At 36.7% G+C, this 23,988-nt stretch overlaps 1 protein-coding gene across 5 annotated transcripts in view; it reads right to left on the bottom strand.

The window, feature by feature from the left end:
* Positions 1-23,988, bottom strand: part of MLLT10 (MLLT10 histone lysine methyltransferase DOT1L cofactor) — a 207,176-nt gene that overhangs the window by 9,651 nt on the left and 173,537 nt on the right. For all 5 annotated transcript variants that reach the window (XR_011466442.1, XR_011466443.1, XM_070380988.1 and 2 more), the window contains exons 14-20: positions 20,845-21,023; positions 6,889-7,006; positions 5,442-5,514; positions 3,005-3,159; positions 1,031-1,219; positions 523-611; positions 23-384 (exon numbers count right to left, since the gene is read on the bottom strand). Coding sequence is in view for 3 of the 5 variants with exons in the window: in XM_070380988.1 (XP_070237089.1) it covers positions 23-384; positions 523-611; positions 1,031-1,219; positions 3,005-3,159; positions 5,442-5,514; positions 6,889-7,006; positions 20,845-21,023 (1,165 nt within the window). In the remaining 2 variants the exon portion in view is untranslated. The remainder of the gene's footprint in view (positions 1-22; positions 385-522; positions 612-1,030; positions 1,220-3,004; positions 3,160-5,441; positions 5,515-6,888; positions 7,007-20,844; positions 21,024-23,988) is intronic.

Below are 23,988 nucleotides of genomic sequence, written 5' to 3'. Positions count from 1 at the left end.
GATACTTAAGTAAGTTTCTTACCTGTTAGTCAGTGTAGCTGGCATTGGATGTGTTGCATTAGGTGGTACAGTTGTGTGGGTGAGGGGGGTAGGGTTCTGGGATATTGTGACAGGGGTCTGAATAACCCCATTTAAAGCTCCTACAATGCCATTAATTGCCAGTTGGTTACCTGGCAAAGCTCCAATTATTCCACCCACTCCAGGCACGGCAGGAATGGTGGATGTTACAGTCGGCATTCCACTAGCCAGTGCCCCCACTGTCACACCATTGACCTGCTGAACTCCGCTAACGCCTGAGCCCTGCTGAGCTGGACTCTGCCCGGCAGGAGGTGGAGTAGAAAGAGCCGATGAGCTGCTGGTGCTTTGTCCGCTGGAGGTTAAGTCCTAACATAAGAAAGAATAGGAACCAAGTTGTAAACAACACAGCAAAAAAACAGTTTAAAATTATTTTAAACCATTTAACGTAATATACTGTTGTTTGTAAGTAAAACACACAAATGAAATTAACCATACCGAAATTACCTGATTTAATACAGGAAGAGAATTATCAGGTAAAAAGCTGTTTCCTAGATGAGGGCTCTTACTGCTGTTCAAGGAATCAGTAGTAGGAGCTAGAAAAGAAAAAAGACAAAAAGAAGCTTATTTACCTGTTGAATTACATTACATGTAAGATTAAAGGTTTGTCTAAAAGCTTAGTCTGAAGCCCACATTAGAAACACTTAAATTTTAAGCCTTGCTATTCTTAAGACCAATCTGAATGAAAAAAATCTGTATCTCTATTGAATACCATGGCTTTAAATCAATAGATATCATCATATACTTAAATTTTATCATTAAATTCTGTACTAAAGATGTTAGAGCAAATTCAAGTTGAACATTGAACAGGATTCTTTATGCTCCTCTAAAATAACCTGTTATTCCTTTTCTACATCTTCATATAACTGGTGACCACTTATTATTCACTTATTATGAAAAAGGTAATGAAAAGTTCATCCTACTTTCCTTAGATCCACAATAAATTTACACTTACCATTCTGTGCTGGAAATGCATGCATTTGATGAGATGGGCTGGGGTTTGCTGTTATTGTTGGAAAAGGCACTGAGAGCTGTGCATTCAATAATTGAAGGCGTTCCTTTTTGGCAGTCAAGTTTTTAATCTGTTCCTCTAATCTTCGATTTTCTACTTGAAGTTGATGTAATGACTTCAGCATCCCTAAAACTAGCAGAGATTTGAATAAAGACAATTTCACACACAGGACCAGGTACTTTATGGACTTGTGTCAGTAACTTTAGAAATAAAACAGAAAAGTAGAAATTCTGTAAAGCATTTCTAAGTGACTAGGTTCTATTTCTAAATTTATGCAGATACAAATATATAATAATATATTTCTACCTATATAAGCATAAAGGGATATTGTTCCAAGATGTACTGTGTAGAAACTTTGTTGCCACTAACAAAAAACCCAAACCTAGTTCAGGTAACTTCCATTCTCAAATAAAAATCACAGGAACATTTGATTTTCATCAAAATAAAAGCCTAATTAAAAATTCAAAGTGCCCGCCATGATTTTTCATTAAAATCATTTTTTAAAGGTCAAAGAATCACACACAACAATGTCCTTCGACACAAATAAAGAGCACAAGCATTTTTTGTTGTTTGGTTAAACTAAGCAAGTCACCGGAGGACACTGGATGAGGAAGCCCAGCGGCTCAGCCTGCGGATCCACACACGCCCAGCAGGGAGCAGTGTACGCGCACCAAAGCCCTACTCCTGGCTCCCAGGAAAGGCATGTCCTCTGCACACAGGCTGTCCTGTTTCACCATCTCAAATACTTTTTCCATCCCTGCCACAGCTCGGACCTCTCAACGGACAGCAGAGATGCCATGATGATGGACACTTTAAAGTTCTATGTATTAAAAAGTTGTATTTGTTTAACATGCCCTCAGGGCCTTCAAAAGACACAATTCTACTGGTACAGACACATACGGTCATTTCCCAAGGATTTAACTTTTATCCCTCCTCTTCAAGATCCCACACAGATCCCTTAGTGTACCCAAATGAGATGCAATAAGACTAAGCTAAACCTGTCCTCCAGCTATCATGTTTAAAGGATTATCCTGGCATGAATTTCCTCACAATTAGCATTTCTTGTCAAGAGCGCCATTCATAAAAATACCACATTTACAGCACCTGTCTAATGATAAGCAAAATATTTTGTTTTGTTTTAAAAAATAAAGAAGTAAAAGCTTATACCCCCTCAAATTATTAGAAAAAAAAAATAAAACACTATATTTAAGATAGACACTTAAAATTGTAAAGATACTAAATACGTATATATAATAGACACTACATAATTTAGCAAGTAAATAATATAATATATAGTATATGTATAATGTATATGTAACTTAGTACTTATTCTTTCTCATCCAAATTATAAAATCAAGAGAGTTGGCCTTGACTATACACATTTAAAAAAAATAAATTCTGCAGTGGTGAGCAAGTTTTATTCAAACAATTCAGCTAAAAGAAGCTACAGCTCATATTTTTAGTGAAATTTAACTGATTAGAACAAAGTAGAATGTAGAAACAAAGTACTAATATTTTCATATTAATAATTATAAAAAGTAATAAGAACCAGTGAATTCTACAAGCCAGCAATGTTCATTTTATCTTTTAAGTCATCTAACCCTCAAAACAATACTGTGATATAGGTACATTATGATTCTCATCCTATAAATGGAAAACTACAGCATATTGACATTAACACACTTGCCCAAGATCACACTGTTTTAATAACAGGTAAAAACAGAATTCGAGTCCAAGGGGTAAACTGTAGCCTCTGTTCTATTAAGCCACTACATTACACTTTCTCACCATATTATACATCATAATTTCAATGCTATTCTTGACAAAGTGTGACTTCTACATCTGTCCACCTGAATGTTCATCTATCCATCCATCCATCTACTGCTCTTCCTTTAAGGACAAGAAGAGAATACTTACTGTCACTAGGAGTGCCCTGTTCTAATAAAAACTGCTGTCCTTCACTCCACTGCCTCTCCAGAAGCTGCTCTATGCTGGCTGCTACTGGGGGCAGGTTTTCCAAACTGCTGTTGCCTGGTTGGTCATAGCGGATCTGTAAGTTGCTTACAGGGGACCTGTTGGAAACATTAATCCTCAGGTTAAACAGGAGGAGGACCCTCTAAGGGAAGTATATTCACATTTCTCACCTTATGCTGACTCTTCTCCTGTAAAAGTTTTCTAACACCAGGTTATCTAGGCTAAAATGATAAAACCATAATCTACCCTAAAATTAGTAATTACCATCCTTCCTCCCCAAATGGTAAAAACCAAGGGGGAATAGCTGGCATACAGGATAAGTAAAAAACACTAGAAAATATAAATACACTACTAATAATTTCTGAAATTGGCAATAAAAGAACTTGATGCAACTTTATAAAACAAAAGGGAGAAAGACAGGATTAGAAAGATTCACACTGTACAGTTAAAATGAATTTTTGCTAATATCTCTCAGATCTATACTTCAAATGATAAGAACTTAAATATTCCAAAACAAAAGTCACTTATATTAACATGAACATGTAATGTTCTCTCATTCAGTTTTTGTTTTAAATACGTAAATGTGCCCATTTCTGGTCTCCGGCCTATTCTATAATTAGATAATGAATTAGGGCTATAGAGTTTCCAAAGTATTTCCATATAATTATCTTCACACCAACCTAGTGAGAAGTCAAAACCTGCCTTACTGGCTCTATTTCTATTTGAGGAAACAAGATGGGGCTTTAGTGACTTGTCCAAAGACACACTGCTAGTGAGTGACAGAACTGGGCAACAGCTCAGGGCCTCTCACAGCCTGCTAGTATTCTGCTGCAGCCCTAACACGCGTCTCCACAAAAATCCCTTCAAATAAGAAGTTAAACAAATGAGTCCTTTTATTCCTTCCACATGTAACCATTGAGTGCTATACATACAGCTGCCTGTCCCTTCCCAAATAGTACATTATTGCCAGGATACTTTAGGCTATTTTATTCCAGGCTGATTTTTAAAGAATAATATACACTCAGAAATATGTGCTAAAAGTAATATAGTGCCCTTTTTTGGTGTTAAATCCTATTTAGCTAACGAAACACAAAATACTATACACAATGCAAGATAGCACTAAGGAATCTTAACTAATTTCTAGGGTTGCCTGTATGATATTTTAAATTTAAAAGGAGAACACAGACATGCTTCTTCCACTAAACATACAAGCAAAAAAATCCATTAACTTTCTCCTTTGGGGAAAAAAAGAATAAAACACAGTACAGAAGTAGCACAGCATAAATTACAGATTGGTCTGATGATGTTTTAACTGTGTACTTCAGATTCCTAGTTTCAAAAGAATAATATTTAATTTCTGAAGAGTTCAACTGGGAAAAACAATACAACCTTTATTTCAACCAAGGATCATACAGGAAAAAAGGAACTACTGATGCACCTCTAGAAAATAGCTACATTAGAGGTTATTGGATGAATCTCTCTAAGATTAAAAATGCTCCTTAGCAGACATTCCCCCAAATAATATAAGCAACACTGCTTATATATATTCATGGTAGTCACTACATAAAATTTTTAAATAGAATTTGTAAACTTCCACAGTTGAAAAGATATTCTTTAAGTGGGTTTCTTCTTCCACCTGCTCCATTTTCACCCAATCTAATACCACACTTCAGGTGGAGTTTACAAAATTAGAGAACAGAGAGAACACAACTAGAAAACAGTATAGAAGCTGAGAGTGGAATAAAATTAATAAAAATACAGCCTATTAAATAATAAAAACATGTCCTGTTAGCAAGAATAATCTAACATATATATTAATATTATAAATGATATCTGAACTCTCATATAATATCCAAGGTAATTTCACAGAATAAGTATAATATATTTGCTGTACTTTGTTTCAAACAATTTTGAACAATTTTAGAGGGATTTTAGAGACAAGTCATAAGAACTTCATTTACTGAATTAGGAACTGGAGACTAAAGGGTTAAGTACATAGCCCACAACAGCGCTAAAACTGGAGCCAAAGTTGAAAGCCTGGAGTCTGCAGCTTTAAGACATCTTAAGACTATTTTATAACCCAAAAAGAATTATCCAAGTTAAACACATTAATAGTACCTGCAGCTAAATATACAAGAGAGCTCAAACTGATTAGAGATCCAAGAAAAGCGTATGTCTTTTATAAAGCTTAGAAATCTAACCACATGTTTAATATTCAAATTAATTTAGAATCACTCTTCTTAACTGTCCAGACATGCCTCTTATCTACAGAATGATTTTATAGCCTCACAAATGTAAGCTCTGCTGATATGAGATAAAGAAGTTTCCAAATCTCAAAATGTTTCCTTTGCTGATACTTTGCAGTGCAAATAATGCTTACCTTGGTGAGAGACTTCCTCTGGGTGAGCTTCCTCTGCCAGCAAGGCTACGGCTATTGTCTCCAAGATCTTGATCTGCAGTGTAAATATTTCACAGCTGATAAAGTGACTCTCACTAGATGAGAGGTTTTAAGCCCTGGCCCTGATTTTTCCTAAAACATACATAAAACCTTTACCACTATCTTTGCAGTTACTACAAAAGTAGAAGATCTAGTATGTTGCTAGTTTAGAATTGCTGAACTGTGGCATGTAAGGCGTTGTCCCTACACGTTTTTTTTTGTGGGTGGAGAAGGCCATGGATTATGTTCATTCTTTCATTCCTTTCAATTTTACAGCACAGAAGCGTGGTTTCCATTTGCAGTACCCTCCCCTCAGCCACTTTTAATTTCTACGGTTAAAGTAATGAATCACAGCTGTGGACAGCTAATCTGTATGCTTATCACAGCAAATCCTTATGCTTTGTATATTTTAACACTTCACATTCCAAGACAAGTCATAAAAAACGTATGTATTACATAGAGCCATGCACCAAAACTAAAGTTATATATATATGTTAGTTACATGGATCATTACACATAACACTAAATAACCAAATGGACAAAGACAAGTAGGAATACAGAATTCTGTATGCAAAAAGAAATTAATTTTTAAAGATATTCCTGAGGTGACATCCAATATCTCGGCTTGAAAAATAATTTGTATTTCCCCTACAGTGAGTTCCTTATAAAATCACCCTATCTGGCCTCTTCCAAGGTCATCCTCCCCTTATTCTGAGTCAGGTAACCTTTGACCCTTGAAGGGTAAAGACATGACTGATCCATTCTTGGTGAACTGCTAAACCCATTCCCTTCCCCCAAACAGGCATGACTACTTGGACATGTCAACAAATCCTTAAGGGTGGAAAGAAACAAAACAAATCCAGTGGCTCATTAAAACAGTACAAGAGGCAAATGCTACAAAATGTCAACTGGTAAAAATTCACAGGATTACTAAACACTGTAGAGATTCTCTAACAGGATTTTTTTTAACCAAGTTTGTGTAATGCAATTTCATGAATTATGCAAATAAAGATTGAGGCTATTCACAGAAAGCCCAGTGTTATACTACTTTCATTGCACAGAACTGAGCACTGAACACATCAATCACAAAAGTCACAGGAGACACTAGCATTCCTGCCTGCTGATGGCTCTGCTTAAACATTTACATTTCAGACAGTTAAAAAAAAAAAAAAAAGGCACAGATTTTGCAGCACAGCATACTATTTACTTCCAAATGTAATTCTTTTCATTTAAAAGGGGAAGGGTACACACACACACAATCCTCCCCTTTAGATTTTATTTATTAACCACATCTTTAGATTTTTCAAATGAAATTAGCCTGATGGGGGATGAAAATCAGTTTGGTGGAGGGGAACAGAATTTTAGAGATTAAAAATTCTTGAGACCTTACCTGTTTGATTGTTTTCAGACTGAGCTATAAGAGCTGCCATTGATGAAGTTGAATTTAATCTATTGCCATACATATGAGATGATGCCTGATTAAGAGACGATCCAGATAGGGTATTTGCCTAAATGAAAAGAATTACAAAGACAAATTAATTACTGTATAAAATATCTGAATACTTTTCTTCCTAATAGACCTAGCAACAACTATTTTCTCCAACGTAAGAATGTAAGTAGAACTTCCTGACTTTCTAAAGTGCAAATTTCATTCTTGTTTTACCATTTCAACATTCCAGTTTCTGAAAAGTTACATTAACTCAAAAGAGAGAGGGAGCACTGAGACTGGCACAAAGTTAACTATTTATGATTTAATTTCAAAGTATCTATTTGATACCAAAACCAGTGGCCTGGTAACCATGTGAACATATGACAAGTTATTTAATCTTATTAAAGCGTTTAGAAAATAAGGGCAGGGAGACAACAGATGTCTAACAAATGCTTCAGTCTCTTACCTCACAGGCTGCCTAAGGAGGTCAAAAGGTTCAGCTTCTACCTTTAGTATTTTAACTACACAGAGCCATATCTCCATTGCTTAACTCTGTCATTAGTAAAACCCGCACACTATTTTGTTACTTCCTATTTTGATAGACTTGGAAGCCTGCTGCTTTTTCTGTTTTGTTTTGTTTTTATTTTAAAAGAAAGCAAACAGGCATCACAAGTATGTTTTCTATACAATGCAGGGCTCAACGAATCACAGCTTTGCCCTGACCCCATATAAGGCACTGTCTTTTTGGCAGTAAGCCAGCTCTGCGAACTGAAGAGCTGGTCCACAGTTTGTAATTCATTCATGTTGCTAACCACAATTCTGAAGGCCTCTACTGGGACTTGTGCCAAACAAGCGAAAATGAACCCTTAAACAGATGAAGCTAAGGAGGCTGGCCAAAGTCTTGCGTAATCCAATGTAATAAAAATGCCTTCTTTGATGTGAATACTTTCTCCCACTTTCCAAGAATATTATAACCTCAAAAATGTGGCATTTTGGAAGCAAATCTCTTGTACACAAAACATTGCTAACTCACAGAAGGCTATCACTAGTCTGAAATACTTTTCAGATTTAACAGAACCACACATTTCAAAGTAGATTTTTCTTTTTTCATGAAGTGAAATCAAAACTTTTGTAAAATGAAATAATTGTGTAGTTATTGCAGAACAAAATTCTGGAAAATAATTTCAAAGAATTGAGGTGTTTTTAATATAAATAAGCTGAATAACAGTAGAACAAAAGATGTAGAACATTTTGACATGTTTAACTGCACAAAAAGAGACCAAAACGACAAAGCAATGACAACAAGCAAAATATTACAGAGAATAAACCATGCTTCTGGAAAGACTCAGACCCTGACATTAATATTTGGCCTCTAGCCAACTTCCTAAACATAAAAACTGGACTTTACAAGTCACAGGAATAGTCCCCGTGACATAGAATCCTGTCCTTGCTTTCCATTGTCTCAAAGGGTACATTTCATATAATGTCTAAGTTCAATTGGTCAATTTCTGGGTTTCATTTTTCTTCTCATTAAAGCTATGTATACAAAGTCAGTAGTTTGGATTATACAGTCCTGTTTCACAATCAATCACCCCTCAGCAAAAGCTGCTGCTGCTGCTAAGTCGCTTCAGTCGTGTCTGACTCTATGCGACCCCATAGATGGCAGTCCACCAGGCTCCCCCATCCCTGGGATTCTCAAGGCAAGAACACTGGAGTGGGTTGCCATTTCCCTCTCCAATGCATGAAAGTGAAAAGTGAAAGTGAAGTTGCTTAGTCGTGTCTGACTCATAGCGACCCCGTGGACTGCAGCCCACCAGGCTCCTCCATCCATGGGATTTTTCCAGGCAAGAGTACTAGTGGGGTGCCATTGCCTTCTCCGCAGCAAAAGCTAAGTCATCACTTTAATCTGAAGATCACACTAGACACTTACCATGCATAGAATATATAAAATGTGTCAGAAACGGAAAGATAGGAAAACTTTTTTTTTTAAACCTCTTCAGAAGTTAATAAGCTTGGGAATCAGCTACTCATAAAGTAACTTAGAACGAGAAAAATCCAGAGACAAACAGAAAGACCAGATGTTACTAGAAACCCAGTTTAAAATCTTGGGCACCTCACACTTAAAAATGCCCTTTGCAGAGCCAATTTACTCTTACTCTAGACATAATTCTAAAAAGATCAACTAAGCATATAACAGATTAGAAGTGGAAAATTAATTAGAAAGAGGAAGAAAAAGTAATATCTTGAGACATTTTGTTGGCAGCAAGAAGTAACAGCTGACAGCAAGAGGAGAGAAAAATACGAGCAAGAAAGAGCACACTCCCGAGTGCTGGCCGGGCCTGGCTCTGAGAGCATGGGCAGGAAGGGTCGCCACACCTGCACCCCAGCCTTTTGACTCTCGTGCTAGTGCACTCATCCACTGGCTGAATCACAACTATTACACCAGTTGAACTGCTTTTCTAGTTCCAATTATCAGTTTTATAAGCTTCCTTAGTCTCTTGATAAGAATCAAAGATGCTATTCTCTTTCAGGAAGGGTTCCTTCTGTCAAGGGCTTTATATTTATCCCTGTTAGCTTCAAATTTCTTGATGTAGTCTCCAAATCATCATACTTTTTCAATCACACACTCCACCCACTACACTAAAGGCTCAAAATGCAAAGCAACACAGCATAACTCATTTCCGTAATGACTACCATCAGGAAGAGGATAAATCATCGTTAGCACAATTTCAAAGCAAGAAAGTATGGATTTTATAAAGATGGTAGGCAAAGGTAAAATTAATAATAAAAACAATTAGAAATACATTCATTATCCTGAATGACAAATTTCCCTCAATTTTCTGATTGTTTAAAAATTACCAGGTAGTTTTTAAAATTATTGTATTTATCTAAATAAGGAATTTCCAAGAGAGATTGAAAATTACCAATTTTTACCATCTAGGGTTTTGTGGTATATGAGAGCACCTAAACCACTCTACATTAAATTCAAGTCATTACCGTCATTTTTGCAGGTAGCATGAGCTAGCAAAGACTCTACAAATCTCTGACATTGGCCAACATTTCTGAAATGATATTTACAAAGGTTACTGCTGGAAACTGTTGATAACTCTGCAGGAAACTTGGAGCAAAGAAACTCCCAACATTTTAGCCAAAAGATTCTACAACTTTTAGTAGCAATAAAGAAGGAAAAGCGAAAGAGACAACCTACACTGATGGGGGAATATAAATTGGTACAGCCACGTGGAAGAAAGTACAGATCTTTAAAAACCAAAAACAGAGCTGTCATATGATTCAGCAATACCACTCCTGGGCATACATCTGGAGAAAACCATAATCTGAAAAGATACATGCACCCCAATGTTCATAGTGGCCCTATTTACAACAGCCAGGAAATGGAAGCAATGTAAATGTCTGTCAACAGATGAATGGACTACTACTTAGTCATAAAAAAGAATTAAATAACGCCATTTGCAGAAACATGGATGCATCTGGAGATTACCATACTAGGTGAAATAAAGCTAGATAGAGAAAGACAAATATTCTATGATATTGCTTATGTGTTAGTCTGCTCAATCATGTTCAACTTTATGGGATCCCATGGACTATAGCCCACCAGGTTCATATGTCCATGGAATTCTCCAGGCAAGTATACTGGAGTGGATACCACTGCCTTCTCCAGGGGATCTTTCGGACCCAGGGATCAAACCTGGGTCCCCTGTATTATAGACAGATTCTTTACTGTCTGAGCCACAAGGGAACTGGATATCACTTATATGTGGAATCAAAAAAAAAAAGATACAAATGAATTTACATATAAAACAGAGATATACCCATATAGAAATAAATTTATGGTTACCAGAGGAGAAAGGGGGAGGGGAGAGGGATAAACTAGAGTTAACATATACTAGATATAAAATAGATTACCAACAAGGACATACTGCGTGGCACAGGGGGCTTCACTCAGTATTTTGAAATAACCTGTAAGAGGAAAGAATCTGAAAAAGTTTATATACACACACACCACAACTGAATCATTCTGCTGTATACCTGAAATTAACTCAACACTGTAAATCAACTATACTTCAATTACCCAAAAAAAAGAAAGTGCTATTTGTTTTTGGAAGTAAGTACACACCTTATGGTATTTCAATTCTATCTTGGCCTGGAAAGCAGAATGTCTACTGTGGGCAAGTATGTTCTTGAGCCTGTTGGCACTATAAAGAATATAAGCTGTTAAAACACTGGGGAGGCTGAGTGAAAGTATCCATAATACACATGAACTCTGCACTGTTCCTGCAACTTTTCCATACACCTAAAATTATTTCAAAATAAAAAGCTAAAACAAAAAAGAATATGATTGCAAAAAACCTGTTACTTGGCTTTATAGTATTTTGATGAAATGAAGTAATCTACTCAAAATGTAAAAAGAGGTGTTAGTCCAGATTCACTTCCAAATATATGATCTTGGGTTTTTTCCCTCCCCAAGATTAATAACTGAAGGAACCACTTACACACAAGATGTTATACTATACCTATTCCAAGATCCTAGTAACAATCTTAGTAAGTGTAATAATTATTTTACAAAATGGACCCAAAGCAAAGTAAAGTAAATCTAATAATTACTGAGCTAAATCTAAGTCACACTAAAGCAAAATATGCTTAGGTATCCAAGGAGACCTGGGTTCAACCCTTAAGTCGTGAAGATTCCCTGGAGAAGGGAATGGTTGCAAAAGGGCAGACACGACTAAGTGACTTTCACTTTTTCACCTGAGAAAGAGAAAAACCTTACCAAATTTAGACTACTATGATAAGCATCTAGAAAGATATGCAAGCCACTATCCAAGGTAGTATTTAAACTCAAAATCAAAGAAATTTAGTGTTTCCTAAGTAGACTGACATACCCTATTAAAATATTAACAAGATTAAAATTACATTTCAGCTTGAAATTTCCTATTAATAGTTCACCTCTTATATTCCAAATGTCTGCTTATGACCACAGAGAAGTTTTTAAAAGGGTTGTAGTTTTAGAGTGAAGTGAATCTATCAAATTCCTAGGCACCTGGCTCATTCTAAAGGAGTTAGTTGTGGAGGGGGAAAAAAAATCAGGCTAAATCTATTCAATTAACTGAATATCAGACTTAAAAGTGGGTATTGATAGTTTTTCCCCCCTCCCCACTGTTGGTAAAGGCAGAATGATAAAGTATAAAGAAGTAAAATTAGGTTTGAAAGAGTAGTACCTATCAAAATTTCACCTTTGAAAAGTATAGCAATACATCATCTAGGGGTGAATATGAAACTTCATGCTTCAATCATATAGGAAGAGGTCACAGCAAGCATATTTTAAAAATGCACAATTAACCTGTCAATAAACATTAAAGTCAAATGATGCAAACAAGCTCTAAAACACAGTAGCTTCCTCCTCAAACTTTCCAACTCTGATTCCTGATTTAAAATTGCATTCTTTCAAAATATCATCAGCTCACTAAGCAGTATTATTTTAAAATCTCCTACTTCATGTACACTCTTACAGGGAAAAACTTTTCATTATCACTGTATCTGCCATAAGCCAACCTATGGCACCTTGCTTGGGTGGGGCACTAAAGCTCTGTCTTTAAGCTCCATCTGTAAAAATGGAGATATGAAATAGTAACTACCTTCTAAGAATATTATGAGAAATTAAGTTGATGTATAGAAGGGCTGAGAAGAATGCACGACACACAGCAAGCACTCAAATTTTACTGTGCTTTTTTAAAATTATTTTCCTAAGCTATTATGGCTTCCATCTTTTCCATTAACTTCATTAGAGAATATAAATTGCCAATTATATTCTGATATGAACATGGTTATATTTCAAAGAACAAAACATTTCCCTGAGAAAAATTAAATAGTATTAATATCTCATTATGCAATGACATTTTAATCTATATATTTTATAATAACATAGCAATAACACAGCAATACTGCAAATATACTGTAAGAATTCAAATATTTTAATGAAAATTTACACACAATTTGACTACAAAGGTTTCTATGAAAAATTAGAGAACAATGGAAAGTTTCGTATGTTCTCTAACTTAATTCTAACTTTGTACTATAAAATGTACCCTGATAACAGACCCAATTCTGTGTCAGCTACCACCAACCATTGGGCTTTAATGCTCTGCGTGTGATGAGAGAAGAAACCAAGTGTGAACAACTTTCAGGTCCCATGAGTAGGCTGACTGTTAAAGCTGTCAGGTTCAATTGCATCATTCCACTTTATTCAATGCCCCAAACTGCTCCCTAATTGTTAGGAGCTTAACGTATTCAAAACCATTGTTTAGGCTAATGCTGAAATGCCCCACAATTGAGTTTCTACAAAGTCGTGGGAGGATTAAATTGTAGTTAAACCATCAATGAACACTTATGATTGGACAACAGGACTGTACAGAATAACCACCAACTATAAGCAGGTTTCTAATTGGTTAATATGTAATCAACATATCACTTATCTTTTGGAGGGAAAATTATTAAGTCCCTAAATAGGCTGTTGAAATAATTTAAGAAAGGAAAAGATCTCATTCAACAGCTGTATGTAAAATGACTAAAATTCATCTATCTGTAGTAATATGAAATTGTAAGTTTTAACAGAAAAGTTTAACACCATTTTTAGTAAAGGAAGTGCTTCTGTACAATTTTCTCACTGGCAATCAGGCTGTTTCTATAAGAGCTGAAATTCAAATGTCCTATAACAACTGTAACATCACTGTAGTGACTATGAATTCCAAAGTACTTATGGTCTGCAAAGTACTTTTCTCATTTGAACTTCAAAATACACCTGTATTGCAGGTAGAGTAGGTATTTAAAATATTCCATTTCATATATAAAAAAATTAAAACCCACAAATGTAAAAGATCTACCCACCACCACACTAGTAGTAGTAATGTCCCAGGAACCTAGGATTTCTGACCCAATTTCTGCTATTTTGCATTGTGTCACACAAACAGACACAGTAAAATTCCAGACATCTTTTTTCGACAGAGACTCATCATCTATGTCCCTTAACCTCTTTATCATCCAATAGTAAGAAATGTTAGAAAGCACTTTTAAAACCTTTTCTGCTCAGAAAGATAACTCCTGTAAAATTTTAAGTCATGTTGCAATTGTTTAAGACAGATGAAACTTTAATCTGACCAATCAAGTCAGAGCTCCTTCAAAGACAGGTGAATCTGCCTGGGAAACTGAAGCATTTTCCAAACAAAATCAAAGTGTCCTACCAAACATATCCGAAAGGAAACCAGAATTAGATCTACAGTAACTCCCCAACACACACAACCACACCACACATACACACCAAACTTACAGTCCTTGAAGCAAAAGTCTAAAAGAAATCTGCAAAACAGTATTTGCTAAGTTATACCTTTAAAATACTTCAATTTATCTGCATTTACTAAATATCACATAAATAAACCTTAAAAGTTGCTTCATTTAAATTACTTTTAAACTGTATCATTTGTATAATAGCAACATAGAGGAAACAAGAAACCGTAATTATCTACCCAAAGACTGTATCCAAAAGCAAAACTCAGAATGCAAGATGTTAGAATACAATTATTTTCATTACATTCTGCCTTTAATTCTACTAAAGTAATCCTTCAAACCAAAGCACCTGCATTCCTCCCAAAGACAAAACAGAATGAACGTAGAACTGGGAAATAGTGGAATTTGAAAGGCAAAATGAAAAATTAATGGCACACCTACAGAAACTAATTTATATCTCCACCGATGATACAACAAGAGCAGAGCACCCACCATTAAAAACATCACAGACAGCAGTTCTATCTTCCAACAATGTTAAGAAACTATAAAATAGTAACTATAATGTAATACACTGCTGATATCTGTGAAGGAATAATCACCCTAAAAACAAGTTTATCAAATAAAAGGATTTAACATCAAACAATATGAAAACAAGGTTATCAAACATTTTTAAAAGTTTTTTTTTTTCCCTTCAAATTAGGGTTGCTAAGCATTAGACTTTTTCTTCCAAAATTTTAACAAGTGTCTCCTTTTTGCCCCATTAAAGGCACAAATCTAGTCTCAGTTTTTAATTTCTATTAGTTCTTTCTGATTATATATCCCCGACCACTTGCTTGGGAACAATCCTTAAGACATCAAACAAACCAAATAAGAGGCCTGCTTGTCTTAAAACCAAGGCCAGAAAGATCAAGAATGATCTCCTTATTTTTATCCTGCTGGCACCAAGACCATCACTAAAAATGACTACTTTCATAAAGTTTTTGGGAGGGAAAGGAAGAGAGTCAAAACACTGTTCAAATTTAACACCTCTATTCTCTGATTTTTATTTCTTTAAAATATTTGCTGGCTGCTGTGATGGTTTTCTCAGTAACTGTGTAACAAGTCTTCTACAATTATATTTTACATATTAATAGTTTTAATTTACACACTTTAAGTGTGTAAGCACTACTCTTCACTTTTCAATAAACTACCTATAAAGAAACTCTAAATAAAAGGCTAAAATGGGGTTAAACACACTGAATTTTATGATTTAAAAACATGCAAGGCCTATACATAAACAGATATAAACGTATTGTTTTGAAAATAAGATTAAATTACCAAGTGCATCACAATTTTAGGAGTTCTATCTAAATATTCAATTTATTCTAAATATTTCTGAATCCTTTCCTTTGCACACTGTCTAGAAAATTCACACTTTGTACATTCAAAACCAATACTATTGTCTCAGGCAGCTAAACTGAAGTAGTTTTGCACTCAATTCAACTCAGAGGTCAACCTGCCTCAGTTGCCTGGAGACTGATGGTTGCCAGAGCAGCACTAGCTAAGCCAGGCTAAATACACTCCGGCGTGAAGGCGGAAAGCGTTTACTGCTGGAGAGAAACATAGATGCAGCTGTCTCAGCATGTAGCATGTGAGTCTCACTGGATGATCATATTTATAAGCTACCCATCTTACTGCAACAGGGAAAGAGGATAAACAGTGAAGATTTTAATTGGACTGAATCCTGGATTACTTGCAACTATGATTTCTTTGTTCTTCAGTTGAGTCATATGTGAAGTGGAATTTTTCCTCTAGCTATAAATTTCTCTTCACTACCACTTCCCCCACCCATCTCCCTAATGCCAACCCTCAAAACCACAAACATAATGAATGGGAAGAAATGAGATTTTTGCTTAATTCAGCCTGGAATTAACCAGAGAGTAATTAAAACAGACTTTTATAAAGAAAGGAAAGAAAAACGCACATTGAAAATGTTCATGTGAGACTCTTTCCAAGGATATAAAGCTATCAACAGCATATGGTTACACTTAATTAAAAGAGATAAAGCTATTTATAAGGGCCATTCTCTCATTTACCCTTTCACCCTCTCTAACCCCAAATCCCTGTGATTATGTCTACCTCACCAAGGCTAGTGACAGCAGCTAGAGAAAAACTCTCCTAAACTAGTCAAACTCCCCTTGCTCAGGTTAAGTTCACCAAATTGTCAAAGACAATACCACTAATCGTGCCATTGTTTTTCTATGCTGAACTACTGTTTATTCCAATTCTTGACCTAATTAAAAGGTGACTGTTTGCACTTCACGGTTACATACTTTAAAGATAACAATGCTATGCTTTGATGTACAGATTACAGGATATGCTGGAAAAGCCTAGGTATACTCTAAAGGCCCACACAATGTAAATTACGCACACGCACATAAAGCATGAGTTTACAGCAACTTACAAACAACTACTTAACTAGTTGCTTATAATTAGACATTTGTCTTTGTTAGAATTTTCTCAAAACATTGAGACTTTTAGAGGCTTTGGGTAAAGTGAAAATAAAAATAAAATTATAAGAGAATGTCAATAAATAAAACAAATAGGAAGTTTAAATTATCACCTTTGAAGAAATCTGAGGGTTGAGGATGGGGAATGAGGGGTGGACTCTGTGTGTGTGTGCACGTGTGCAAGCATATACCCATGAGAAACTTTGCCCATTTACTGTCCTATATATGTAATTCAAGACTATGATTTCTCTGCTTTGACTCTAGGTCTTAGAGCATTCCTGTAGACTAGGGCACCTATCAAGTTCTAGATAGAAAATGAAGAAAAAGGTTAAACAGATGCAAAATCACCAACATAGTCACCACTGCTTATAATTTTATAAATATTCTTTCTTATCCACTAGGAAGAAATCATGTAAGTATATAAGGACTTAAAGGAATCATTCATTCTCAATCCTATATTCTTCTGCACTGTTTTTTTAAAAAAATTAGACTGTAGATATTCATATATTACTTCTGTGATTTTAAAATTATAAAAGAAATTTTTTAAACCACCTAAGTCCAAAATTGGTTCATACTTTGTAAGTCCTTAACCCTCTTATCCTTTCTTATCCTTATCCATCAGAGGGCACACAAAACAAAACCACAATCACAGAAAACTAACCAAACTGATCACATGGACCACACAGCCTTGTCTAACTCAATGAAACTATGAGCCATGCCATGTAGGGCCACCCAAAACAGACGGGTCATAGTGGAGACTTCTGACAAAACGTGGTCCACTGGAGAAGGGAATGGCAAAGCACTTCAGCATTCTTGCCTTAGGAACCCCATGAACAGTATGAGAAGGCAAAAATAGGACACTGAAAGAAGAATCCCCAGGTTGGTAGGTGACCAATGTGCTACTACTGGAGAAGAGTGGAGAAATAACTCCAGAAAGAATGAAGAGATGGAGCCAAAGCAAAAACAACGCCCAGTTGTGGATGTGACTGGTGATGGACGTCAAGTCCAATGCCATAAAGAACAATATTGGATAGGAACCTGGGATGTTAGGTCCATGAATCAAGGCAAATTGGAAGCAGTCAAGCAGGAGATGGCAAGAGTCAACATTGACATTTTAGAAATCAGTGAACTAAAATGGACTGGAATGGGCAAATTTAACTCAGATGATCATTATATCTACTACTGTGGGCAAAAATCCCTTACAAGAAATGGAATAGCCCTCATAATCAACAAAAAAGTCCAAAATACAGTACTTGTGTGCCGTCTCAAATATGACAGAATGATCTGTTTCATTCCAAGGCAAACCATTCAGTATCACAGTAATCCAAGTCTATGCCCCAACCATTAATGCTGAAGAAGCTGAAGTTGAACGCTTCAATGAAGACCTCAAGACCTTCTAGAACTAACACCCAAAAAACATGTCCTTTTCATCACAGGGGACTGGAATGCAAAACTAGGAAGTTGAGAGATACCTGCAGTAACAGGCAGTTGGGAGTACAAAGTGAAGCAGGGCAGAGGCTAACACAATTTTGCCAAGAGAACGCACTAGTCATAGCAAACACCCTCTTTCAACAACACAAAAGACAACTCTACACATGGATATCACCAGATGGTCAATACCGAAATCATACTGATTATGTTCTTTGCAGCCAAAGATGGAGAAGCTCTATACAGTCAGCAAAAACAAGGCCAGGAGCTGACTGTGGCTCAGATCATGAACTCCTTATTGCCAAATTCAGACTTAAATTGAAGAGAGTAGGGAAAACCACTAGACCATTTAGCTATAACCTAAACCAAATCCTTTATGATTACACAGTGGAAGTGACAAATAGATTCAAGGGATTAGATCTGTTAAGAGTGCCTGAAGAACTATGGATGGACATTCGTAACACTGTATGGGAAGCAGTGATCAAGACTCATCCCCAAGAAGAAGAAATGCAAAAAGGCAAAATTTTGTCTGAGGAGGCCTTACAAATAGCTGAGAAAAGAAGAAAAGCTAAAGGCAAAGGAGAAAAGGAAAGATCTACACATCTGAATACAGAGTTCCAAAGAATAGCCAAGAGAGATAAGAAAGCCTTCCTCAGTGATCAATGCAAAGAAATAGAGGAAAACAATAAAATGAGAAAGACTAGAGATTTCTTCAGGAAAATTAGAGACACCAAGGGAACATTTCATGCAACGACAGGCACAATAAAGGACAGAAACAATATGGACCTAACAGAAGCAGAAGATATTAAGAAGAGGTGGTAAGAAAAAACAGAAGAAACCTACGCAAAAAAGATCTTTATGACCCAGACAACCATGATAGTGTGATCACTCACCTAGAGTCAGACATCCTGGAATGTGAAGTCAAGTGGGCCTTAGGAAGGACCACTATGAACAAAGCTAGTGGAGGTGATTGAATTTCAGTTGAGCTATTTCAAATCCTAAATGATGATGTTGTCAAAGTGCTACACTCAATATGCCAGCAAATCTGGAAAATGCAGCAGGGGCCACAGGACTGGAAAAGGTCAGTTTTCATTCCAATCCCAAAGAAAGGCAATGCCAAAGAGTGCTTAAACTACCGCACAACTGTACTCATCTCACACGCTAGCAAAATAATGCTAGCATTACTTTCAAAATTCTCCAAGCCAGGCTTCAACAGTACATGAACAGTGAACTTCCAGATGTTCAAGCTGGATTTAGAAAAGGGAGAGGAACCAGAGATAAAATTGCCAACATCCATTGGATCATCAAAAAAGCGAGAGTTCCAGAAAAACATCTACTTCTGCTTTACTGAGTACACCAAAGCCTTTGACTGTGTGCATCATAACAAACTGTGGAAAATTCTTAAAGAGATGGGAATACCAGACCACTTGTCTCCTGAGAAATCTGTATGCAGGTCAAGAACCAACAGTTAGAGCCAGACATGGAACAATGGACTGGTTTGAAATTGGGAAAGAAGTATGTCAAGGCTGTATACTGTCACCCTGCTTATTTAATATATATTCAGAGTACATCATGTGAAATGCTGGGCTGGATGAAGCACAGCTGGAATCAAGATGGCAGGGAAAAATATCAATAACCTCACATATGCAGATGACACCACCCTTATGGCAGAAAGCGAAGAACTAAAGAGCCTCTTGATGAAAGTGAAAGAGGAGAGTGAAAAAGCTTGCTTGAAACTCAACATTAAAAAAGGAAGAACATGGCATCTGGGCCCATCCCTTCATGGTAAATACATGGGCAAACAATGGAAACAGTGACAGACTTATTTTCTCAGCTCCAATATCACTGCAGATGGTGACTGAAGCCATGAAATTAAAAGATGCTTGCTCCTTGGAAGAAAACCTATGACCAACCTAGAGAGCATGTTAAAAAAAAGAGACAATTACTTTGTAGACAAAGGTCCATCTAGTCAAGGGTATGGTTTTTCCAGTAGTCATGTACGGATGTGAGAGTTGGACTATAAAGAAAGCTGAGTGCCGAAAAACTGATGCTTTTGAACTGTGGTGTTGGAGAAGACTCTTGAAAGTCTCTTGGACTGCAAGGAGATCCAACCAGTCCATCCTAAAGGAAATCAGTCCTGAATATTCACTGCAAGGACTGATGCTGAAGCTGAAACTCCAATACTTTGGCAACCTGATGGGAAGAACTGATTCACTGGAAAAGACCCTAATACTGGGAAAGACTGAAGGTAGGAGGAGAAGGAGCGACAGAGGAGGAGATGGCTGGATAATACCACTTGATGGGCACAAGTTTGAGCAAGCCCTGGGAGTTGGTGATGGACAGGAAAGCCTGGTGTGCTGAAGTCCACTGGGTGGCAAAGAGTCAAACATGACTGAGCAACTGAACTGTACTTGTAAGTCCTAGTTTTAAAATAAAGAATAAAAGCTGCCCCCAAATTACTATTTCACATTATTAGGACAAAATCAGAAATGCAGAAATCTAAAAGAATTAGTTGGTGCCAACATCAGTTTGTGCTCTCAGGAATATCAAGTAAAAATGAGTATTATTTCCACTCATGTCAATACAGGTTGAGACATTTTATAACTTCCTACAGGAAGTCCTATTCATTTCTCTCTTAAAATAAAACAGTTTAAAAATGACAAAACGATCCACATTACTTTGTAACATTGTAATAATTTACCTGAGTTGCAGCAACAGCAGAGGGTGCAGATGACCCAGCTGACGGGGAGAGAGCGCCCACTTGCTGTAAATGCCCAGAAGGTTGCTGAGGTAAATGAGAACTGGAGACAGGAGTACTCGATCCTGAGCCAGATACTACATTTGGAAATGATACTGCTACATCATTGCTGTTATAAATACCTATAAGGGAAAAAAAGGTCTTATTAAAATATTTTATAACTTAGCAGTCAAATCTGTCACAGACACGCAATATTAATCAATACGTTAGAGTACCCATCTTTGCTCCTGATCCTTCCCACAATGATAATTTTATTGGTTTAAAAAAAAAAGAATAAAAACTGACTTTTCATAAAGCAGGTGTTTTAAAGAACCTAAGTCATTTTTTACACATCAATGATGGTTTGTTAAGAGACAGAAATCACCTCAGGAGGTGCTTTGTAAGAATAATAATAAGGATTTTAGGAATTCCTAAAAGAAATGACATGTTTGTTAAACCGCAAAATGAAGACATTAGAAACTGTATAAAAATCACTTGGTAAACCTTTCAAAAATGCAGAGAGTTAGGAGCCAGAGGTCATGAACTGAGAAGGTCTGAAATGGTAGGAGACTCTGTCTTCGGAAGAACATCCAGATTACAATGCAGAAAATAAAGGGAACAAGACTAGACATGCCAAGAACAACAAAAAGCTTGATGCCACTGGTGGACACCCCCTCCGTGAGAATAAAGAGTACCGGTGGGTTCTGTAGACATTCGAGAGGTAAAATAAACAGGACTTTATGACTGACTGGATGGGATATCTAAGTACGAGTCAGGGTGGCCAGGGACATGGAATATGAGGTGTTGGATGCATTCACTTCAGAGAACACAGAAAAGGACTATAAAGACTTGAAAGCATTTTCAGTGGCACCACAGGGGTAAAAGCCAGAAAGAAAGAACAGAAGCAATCCTGTCTAGAAAAGTGGATGGGAAGAGAACAGAGAGAGAACATGAACAAAAGTTAAGAGGAAACAAAGAGTTACTTAAAAAGTGCTCTGTGGGTTTCTTTTAAAAAGACTGGAGCTCGTGTTCTTATACTGATGCCTAGGAGTCCAAGGAGAGGCTCTTTAAGGATAAAGGTTAAGAGACAGGAATCCCTATAAACCACTGGGCTCTCAATCAGGGGTGATTTTGCTCCACAAGAGACTTGACAGTGTCTGGAGACATTTTTGGTTGTCAAAACTAGGAGGGGCTACTGGCATCTGGTAGGTCAATGGTGTGTGCAGGCTCAGTCATTCAGTCCTGTCACGACTCTTTGTGACTACATGGACTGTAGCACACCAGGCTCCTCTGTCCATGGAGTTTTCTAGACAAGTGTACTGGAGAAGGTAGGCATTTCCTCCTCTAGGGGTAATTGCCAGGGGATGTTGCTAAACATCTCACAATGAACTGGACAGCTCCTCAGAACTAAGAATTATCTGGCCCTTGGAGTCAACAGCAAAAGAAACTGAGAAATCTTGTAATAAACCAGGGCTCCTGGGAGGCTGGGAGGTAATAAGATCCTAACACAGAGGAGAAAGCAGGGGAAAAAAGAATCTAAGAGGGCTGTATTAAAAACAAAAAACAAAAACAGTGAGAAAATACAGCCCTCGAAGGCAATAACTAGTTATCTATAATGATAGTACAATTTACTTTGTGTCTAAAAAATACAAATACTATTAATTCATAATATATATATAAAAGTACCTATAATCTTCAAACAAGGGGAATTAAAAAAAAATTGGGACATTTTTAAAGGTCTTACAGCTATAACTAAGGCTCCTAAGACCCTTTTTATATCTACCATTTCTCCAGGAAAAAAAAAAAAGATAACTACTTATTCACTCAACAAATGCATTCATTTCCACAAACATCTGAGAGCTCACTGTTTACCAGACATTATTCTAAGCTCTAGAAATACAAAGCCATTCAAGACATGTGGTCTCTGCCTTCAAGAAGCTTAGCGGAAAAAAGAGACAATTACAAAAGACTGTGAAGAGCACTGTGACAGAGACATCCTCGGGAGGCTGGGAGTGCATAAAGAGGGGCATCTGACCCAGACCTGGAGGGAGAGACTGTGGGTGAGAAGCGTACCTTTAGAGCCCATTCCTAAAGAAGCTGCAGGACAGAGGAGAAGGGCATTCTGAGGAAGAAACATGCCACAAAGAGCCAAGTAGATTCCAAGAGCTTATATGTACCACCCATGCAGCCTAAGCAGAAATGAGGCTAAAAAATAAGCAGGAATCAAGAATAGTAAAAATTAATGTGTTAGAAATTTAGAGACAATAGGAAACCACTAAAGGACTGTAAGCAGAAGTTTGGTGTGACCAGATTTTGTGTTTCAGCAAACATAAACCGCGGGCACAATGCTGAGAACAGCCTGGGAAAGAGGTTTAAAAAGAGATTGAGAAAGCTGTTAAGGGCTGCTACAGTAATATTGATGAGCAAAAATATTATTTTTTAAAAACTTAAAGCAACAGCAATAAAGAGACATTACAAAAATTACATTCACAGGACTGGAAACTAATTATATTTGAAGAATAAAAGAAAACGGTCAAGAATGACTCTTAAGCACCAGTAAGTGGATCACAATAAACTGGAAAATTCTGAAAGAGATGGGCATACCTGACCTGCCTCTTAAGAAACCTGTATGCAGGTCAGGAAGCAACAGTTAGAACTGGACATGGAACAACAGATTGGTTCCAAATAGGAAAAGGAGTACGTCAAGGCTGTATATTGTCACCCTGCTTATTTAACATATGCAGAGTACATCATGAGAAACGCTGGGCTGGAGGAAGCACAAGCTGGAATCAAGATTGCTGGGAGAAATATCAATAACCTCAGATATGGAGATGATACCACCCTATGGCAGAAAGTGAAGAACTAAAGAGCCTCTTGATGAAAGTGAAAGAGGAGAGTGAAAAAGTTGGCTTAAAGCTCAACATTCAGAAAACTAAGATCACAGCACCCAGTCCCATCATGGGAAATAGATGGGGAAACAGTGTAAACAGTGGTTGACTTTATTTTTCTGGGCTCCAAAATTACTGCAGATGATGATTGCAGCCATGAAATTAAAAGACGCTTACTCCTTAGGAGGAAAGTTATGACCAACCTACACAGCATATTCAA

Source organism: Bos mutus, chromosome 13 (genome assembly GCF_027580195.1).
Source record: "Bos mutus isolate GX-2022 chromosome 13, NWIPB_WYAK_1.1, whole genome shotgun sequence".
Classification (NCBI taxonomy): Eukaryota; Metazoa; Chordata; class Mammalia; order Artiodactyla; family Bovidae; genus Bos; species Bos mutus.
Note: the sequence above shows the minus strand (reverse complement) of the source record. Positions and strands in the feature narration are given on the sequence as shown.